A 7,303-nucleotide genomic window follows, 5' to 3' on the forward strand; every position below is an offset into this window, starting at 1 on the left:
AATTTTTAATTTGTTGTTATCAAAAAATAACCAAAGAAATATAAATTTAAGGTTATTTATATTTAATTATTTTATTTGTAATTATAATGAATTGTTAAATAAAAAATATTGAATGTTGTGATTTTTAATTTTTTTCTTTTATTTTTTTAAATATATTTAATGTTTTTAAAACGACGAAAAAGAATTATTTCTCCTAATTTCAAGTGGCTATTGGAGTAGGAAAGTATGGAATTTTAACGCTAAGATGTCAGCGCCACGAGTAAAAAAAATGTAAACCATATCTCTTAGACTCAACTACTTTTACATTTGAATGTGCCGTGCCATATTTACCCGACTAGTCTTTTATAATTGTAGTAGTTTTCTTAGTTTTTTATATGAACTTTGTGTGTGTGTTAATGTGTTCTTATATAAATTTTGTACATATAATTATATGTTTATATACTTAAGAACTACACATTGGGACGCTACAACGACACTTAAATGACATAGTGATCCAAATTAAAACAATTATTTTAGTGTTTTATATAATTTATTAACAAAATTTTGGTTAACCAATTTTTACATTAACCTGTTTTATGTTTATATGTATGTATGGTATGCATTATACGATACTGTATACAACATTATTGTTAAATATTATAAATCTATGTGAGATAACACCTATAGTTTTTTGTCTATAGCTAGATAATATAAATATTATCGAAGATAATAATTGAGAACTCTAGGATATGTCGAAATAAATTTCGATTTTTTGCCCCAATTTCCTAGATCAGTTTTTGTATTTTTAAAATACGTATTTTCGACTACCAAGTAGTCATCGTCAGTAAGAATTAGCTAGTGAATGTTACTCTTTGCTAATTTGGTGGCGGACTGCACACTCAAATTGTAGTGTCAGTGGCGCTAGCCAATCAACTGCCATCAGTTGACTAGTCTGGCCAATGAGCATGATTCTTGTGCGCAAGCCCATTCGAGTATTTTTTGACGTTTAAAATAATAAATTACAAATCAAACCTAAATTAAAAAACTATAAATAAATCATAAAAATAAATAATCTTTTACAACGTATTGACAATTTTTAAAAATTCAACCCTGATTTTGCAATTTTTATTAAATCCGAATTTGGAATAGGTCCTTTGTCCAAGTTCATTGCTTCATTACCCATCTTTTGAATGAAGATGCTTTCATAAGCGTCTAATTCGGAAGGATTGGGTACTGATTTTAGGAGCTTAAGGTTTGATTTGTCGATTTTGTGGTCGTTTTCGATAACGTGAGCGGCTACACATGATTTTTCAATTCTTCCATATTTTTAATGGCCCATATGTTCTTTGAATCTTGTGATAATTTGTCTTCTACTTTGACCTACATACTTCTTCGAACAATTTTGACATCCAATGCAATATATTCCCGATTGTTGTTCCATGTTGATTTTATCTTTGGGATTTCCAAGTAATTGTTTTAATTTTGTTCGACTAATGGGTGCTATTTTTAGGTTATGTTCTCCAAGTTCTTTTGTTAATTTGTTGTTGTTGACGTATGGTTGAAAATATGTAAGTTTGCACCATTTCTTTTTATCGATGCTGTTTTGTTCTGGTTTCAAAGTTGTTGAATTGTTCCTTTGGACTCTTAATTTTAGGAAATCTAGGAAATTGGGGCAAAAAATCGAAATTTATATAGCTAGATAGTCTTTCTTAGCATTAATATCCCGTTGCTTATCTATGTAGATTTCTGAAGCGATGCTTACTAGACAATTTTTTTCCTTGTCGGTAATATTTAAATTTTAGATACTCTCGGCAATCTAGACCTTTTTCCGATCTCTTAAACGATTAAAAATTATTTATTCTCTAAATCACAACAAAAATTAAAATTTGTTTAGTCTAAAGCAAAGTTTTATTGTTTAATTTTTTAATACAAACAGTAAGAATAATTTACATAAATTAAATATTTAAATCCAAGTCAAGATGAGATTAGATAAGATAATAAAACTTATTCTTAAATTTCTATTGACAAGTTCTGTTGGTTATATTATATTTATTACGTAAATACTTATTATAGTCTTGAATCAATCGAGTACGTGTATTCTGTACGGATACAAAGAAATTTTGAACTCGTTCATTTGTATCTCGTGTTAAACATCCTACTTCATTTAATTGTTCCACCAACCTAGAATTTTAATAAACCATCTAAAATAAAACTGTTAGAGATTTCAACGAAATAGGATAATTTTTTGTGTTTCAATCTTGATTGATTGTCATTATTAATGAGTTTGATTTGCACTTATCGGAAAAAAGAGAAGGTATTAGTTTCTGAAACTGCAAATTATTAAGTGTTTTCCTAGATCCGCTATAGACGGTTCCAAATATTCTTTTATTCCTTTAAGAGTTCGATATCCTGAAAGATAAGTAAGATCTTAACTTTCTGCTATATAATATTCTCACTACTGGCAGATTTTAAAATAACTTAAAAATCTGATTATTACTCTACCCTGTTATTAAGCACTTTTGAGAAAGGGCAAGATTCAAGAAATGTATAGTTTTAAAATTCGAAATAGGAACGGAAGGAATTGATGAAAACATACGGATTTCGTTTTTCACTATTTGACGACAGAAGACGAAAGGAAAGAATAGAGATAATAATAAGAGGTATTAATATATACATAACAAATTTCTATAACAAACAAAAAGACTGAAATTTAAAGACAAATGTGTATTGTGATGAACTCAGAACTGAATCGATCTCAAAATAAAGATCAAATTCAAATTTTTTTTATTTAGTGTTTTTAGGACTTTGGAAAAGTATGAAAGAAAACCAAAGAATTTAAAAGAGAATTTTACTTACTGACGAAAATGTTTAACTTTAAATTCACCCCCTTTCATGTTCTTGTGTCGGTGCTTTTCATTTCTGTGTATATTTTCATGGTACGACAAACTATCCGAATTTTCTTTTTCTATATTTTTCATTTCGTCTTGAATATTTGTGTATGGCTCAATAATTAATTCTTTTTAAATATGAAACAAAAATATTGATTTAAATAAAAAGCTTGTCTTTGAAAAAGAACAAAATATTGTTAAAAATTCCGATCTTCTTTAGAGATCCAAAATAGAGATTGTTTGAAAAAAAAATTGTGAACTCCAAAGATAACCATGCATAAATAAACCGTTTTAAAGCTTTTTCAGATTATTTTAATTGTTTTCTTTAATTTATCGATTCTATGATTTCCGTAATTATGTTTCTAAACCAGTGATAGTGAATCATATTACATAGGGAGTCTACCGGAATTAGGGAAAATAAGAATTATTTTTAAATCTCATTTTAAATTGGTATTATAATTATTAAAATATTTTATACCAATAGAAGCAGTAAGTACTATAAATTGTTGTGAGATAATTACGAGATATGTTTTTTATAGAGTCATAAAAACATGAGTTTTTAAAAAGAGAGTTTTTGCTTGGGTATAGCTCCAAACTGAACATATTTTCTTGAAACATAGTTTAGAACACTCTTGATCAAATTATATTTCATACAAAAAAAGCTAAATCAATATCGGTTCATCCGTTTAGGAACTACGTTGCCTCAGACAGAAACACAGATACACACGTTAAACTTATAACACCTTTTTTTTGGTATGCCGGGAATCATCAATATTAGTAGCTTATGAACCTACCTTTTCTATACTTTTCACTATTGTATCCTTTCATGTCTAAAAGCCGTAAACATATTTCAAAAGCTTCTTGTGTGTTCTTTTCATTGATTTCGTGAGTGTGGAAGAATAAATCGATTTCTGGGTGAGTAAAGAAGAATCTAAGGTTGCGAAAAAATAAATATTATTAATTTAAAATTAAATATTATTAATTTTTTTAACTGATACTGTATATTGACCACACAGAGTGGAGGTTTTCCATTTAGAACACTACTACCGTAAATTCGAGCTTTACAAGATAATTTTAAGCTTATTTTAAGGTATTAAAACGATTTCCAGCTTACTGGAAATTAATTCCTAAAAACATTTTTTATGGATTTTATTTGATTAGCCTATGAGAGAAGATTTTGAAAATATATTATCTAAAGGAGTACAATATGGAACTCAATTTCGTCTTGAAAGTATAGTGAAAGTTTTTTAATTTATAGTTTTCTAAATTTAAAATGTAATCACATTCTTTCAAGCTAATTTCGGGGCATACACGATATTCTTGAGCCACCTACTGTGCATTACACAACATTAAAATTAAAAAGTTTCTAAATCAACATGGGTAAATATTTTCCTGTTAATTTCAAGCTGGAAAATCCCTCCTTATTATTTGAACTTTCCCTGAGAATCGAGATAAATCGATTAAAATCGTATCTATAAAATATACATTGTCAACAGAATGGTAAAAACTAGTACCTACACATCTTTTACGTACTGAATTTAATGACCATTTTTGTACGTAGGATTAAGTTGTGAAATTGTTATCGTTTTGGTGTAAAATGTGATAAAATTAGGTGCTTCGCCTAGCTTGAAATCTCTTTTCACGTCGAATTTTAACAGCTTGGAATTTTATCATATAATTGAGGTCAAATTTTAAAAAAAATGTTCTGAGACATTTTTCTCTAAGCCCTACAGTTTTCGAATAAAAAATTCGTAATTTTTGAAAAACGCGTTTTTTTCCCCTCAAAAAATATATGAAGAGATAAGATTTTTAATATGTAAAATAATAATATTTTTAATGTACAAAATTTTATAGTGTAAAGCTCATTCAACAACATCCCGCAAAATTTTTTTGCCAAATTTGGATTTTAAGTGCTTGATTGTTAGTTGTTAAGAGAGCGCGCGAAAAATCACCCAAAAATAACGATTTTCCGTTCTATACATGATAGAAAGATGGGATTTTCACCAATAGACTTAAAATAGAGTCAAATTAACAGAAAAGGCAGAAAAATTTTATTTTCCATAACGCAACCTTCCGGAAAATTCGGGAAAAACGTTTTTCCGATTTTACGACATATAACCGATGGCCTGATGCGTACACTCGGTGATTATAAAAAACAAAAACTCGTCCATTTATAACGTATATTCTCTGATTTTTAGAAGCCATGTACCGTATGCTTTCTGCTAATTTTACCATTACAGTACTGGGTAAGTATGACTATCAAATGAGAAAGCTGGTATATATTTGTATGCAAAAGTCTTACATTTTTAATACATCACGTATTTCTTGTTTGGAGATATAGGTTAAGGGTTTGCCTGTCTTCAGCAATTCGTATTTTATTTTATTGTATAGTTTTTTAGCTAGCCCACTCAGTGTCAAACCAGTTCGGTGAGCAGTTTCTGATACTGCCTCTGAATACGACTCATATATAGCTGCATTAATTAATAGCTGAAAAAATGATACATTGCTTAAAAAGTAATACAACGGACATTCATTCTGGTTTTTCACCTCTCAACTTCTCAAAAATAACTAACAAGATAAAAGTTTTAGGAAAATATACTGTTTGATATGTAGAATTTAATTTAAAAAAAAGTTGTCATCGTTAAAGTTGCAGAAACATCAAAATTTTGGGTCTATACTTACTCAAAAAAAACTGGCGTTTTTTACTTTTTTGGGTAATATTTCCGACACCGGCGAACTTAATTTTTCAAATATAAATGCAGGTACCGGAAATTTTATTCGTTACCAGCATATTAGTATTGCAATTTCGATTGGTATAAGCATGGAGGCGAAGTGTTACAGGGAGATTGGGGTGGGGTTATATTAAAATATGACGTTCGTTGCCATTTTCAATTCCATTCTTGTCATAGGTTGTTACATGCATTTTTTATAATTGCAGATAATATGACGCAGCGTGACGAGGAGAGGAAGTGCTTAAAAATGCCGAAATTTTGCATGACATTAAATCCATATTATCCATAAATAACATCTTCAGCTTTCCATGCTTTTAGCTATAAAAATTAAGCACACCGGAATAAATTGTAATGATTTTAATTGTTTTCTTTTAGTTTTAGCACTTTAAAATATCTTGTTTTGCAACCATTCTGAGGCCAAAGCTAGCTTGCCGGCTTTTACATTCAAATTAACGATTATATTTTTATCGGATTAAATTAAATGAATATACAGACAAGTCTACACACAAATTAATGATATAATAGGTACGTTTAGTCGAAATTCTCGCTTATACCGAGTAGTCGACGGGTGCACGATATCCATTGTATCTCAAAGAGACTAATGGATTGTCGATGTATGGAGTAATATGAAAATTGTTGAATAATAACTAATCGTTTCCAAGCAGTCAGTTCGACCAAACGTACCTATTTTGATACTTTTACTTACAAACATGTAACAAGTAACACAAGTAAAAGATAAAAAATATAGTGCAACCGCTATAGGTGGATTAGATCGCATTATACTATCGTCAAATGTAAAGTAGCCCATAATTTTTAGCATGTGTAAATAAAATGCTTGTATAAATAAAAATTGAAATTCATCCTATTAAAAGAAAAGTTGGATTGTATGAATATTATTATGCACTTACAAGAAAAAGAAGTGCTGGAGATAATATTTTTATTAAATATTGTGAGGATAAGCATTTATATTCAACACAATCAAATACAATGACGTGTAGATAATACTTATATACAGTATAATGTTCTATAAGTCCTTAGCAAACCTTTAATACGTTCTTTCTTCTAAGGAAAGTCAGATACAAAAAAATGTTCCAAGCAAAACTTGTTCTAATCAATGGGGAAGAAGACATAACATGAGTACCTTGAATTTGACCTTGGCCTTCAGTAAAAGGTCAATTAACGGTCAACTCATTTTCGTTATTTTGTTACTGATAAAAGAGATAGAAGACCGATTTAAATTAGAAAGTTTTTCCTCAGAAAAAAAACCTATTATTTTATGTTTGAAACATTTTATGAAATATGAATAAATTCAATAGAAATTGAATGTAAAAAATTTATCTATACAAGAAAATGCGTTGGAATATTTAAACTCTATTTGGTCATGATATATTATGCATATATTATATAGGGTTTGTTGGGGTGTTATATTTAATTTCATCGTGTCTTTTACATTAAATTTCTGTCGAATCTATTTATATTTCGAAAAAAAAAACACAAAACAAAAAAAATGATCGAGTTTTTATAAGCATTAACAATTTTCTGATTTAATGGCAGGTGATCTCTCTCTTATCAGAAATGAAAATCTTTGCATACTCTTTAAAATACCCCTCTTACACTTCTGTAGCTACATAAAAATTAAACATGTTTAAAATTTGTTTTTTTTTTTTTATTTTACCTCCAGTTCCTCTATAAATTAAAAATTGT

The 7,303-nt window shown here is 28.5% G+C and overlaps 1 protein-coding gene across 1 annotated transcript; it reads right to left on the bottom strand.

The window, feature by feature from the left end:
- Nucleotides 1-1,997: 1,997 nt before the first annotated feature.
- Nucleotides 1,998-6,407, bottom strand: LOC123305460. The gene is made up of 5 exons (XM_044887181.1): nt 6,306-6,407; nt 5,170-5,354; nt 3,662-3,798; nt 2,836-2,995; nt 1,998-2,160 (listed from the first exon to the last, which is right to left on the bottom strand). Exons 1-5 carry the CDS (start codon nt 6,405-6,407, stop codon nt 1,998-2,000), a joined length of 747 nt encoding a protein of 248 aa, XP_044743116.1.
- Nucleotides 6,408-7,303: the final 896 nt, after the last annotated feature.

The sequence above is a fragment of the Chrysoperla carnea genome, chromosome 1 (genome assembly GCF_905475395.1).
Source record: "Chrysoperla carnea chromosome 1, inChrCarn1.1, whole genome shotgun sequence".
Taxonomy (NCBI): Eukaryota; Metazoa; Arthropoda; class Insecta; order Neuroptera; family Chrysopidae; genus Chrysoperla; species Chrysoperla carnea.

Bases quoted from the DNA above. Each gene is read 5' to 3' on its own strand.
- LOC123305460 (XM_044887181.1), bottom strand. From the start codon at position 6,407: ATGGGCTACTTTACATTTGACGATAGTATAATGCGATCTAATCCACCT. The intron at 5,355-6,305 runs GTAAGTAAAAGT...TCATTTTTTCAG, and splicing joins GTGTTACTTGTTACATGTTT to CTATTAATTAATGCAGCTAT. The intron at 2,161-2,835 runs GTAAGTAAAATT...TTAAAATTCTAG, and splicing joins AAAGTTAAACATTTTCGTCA to GTTGGTGGAACAATTAAATG.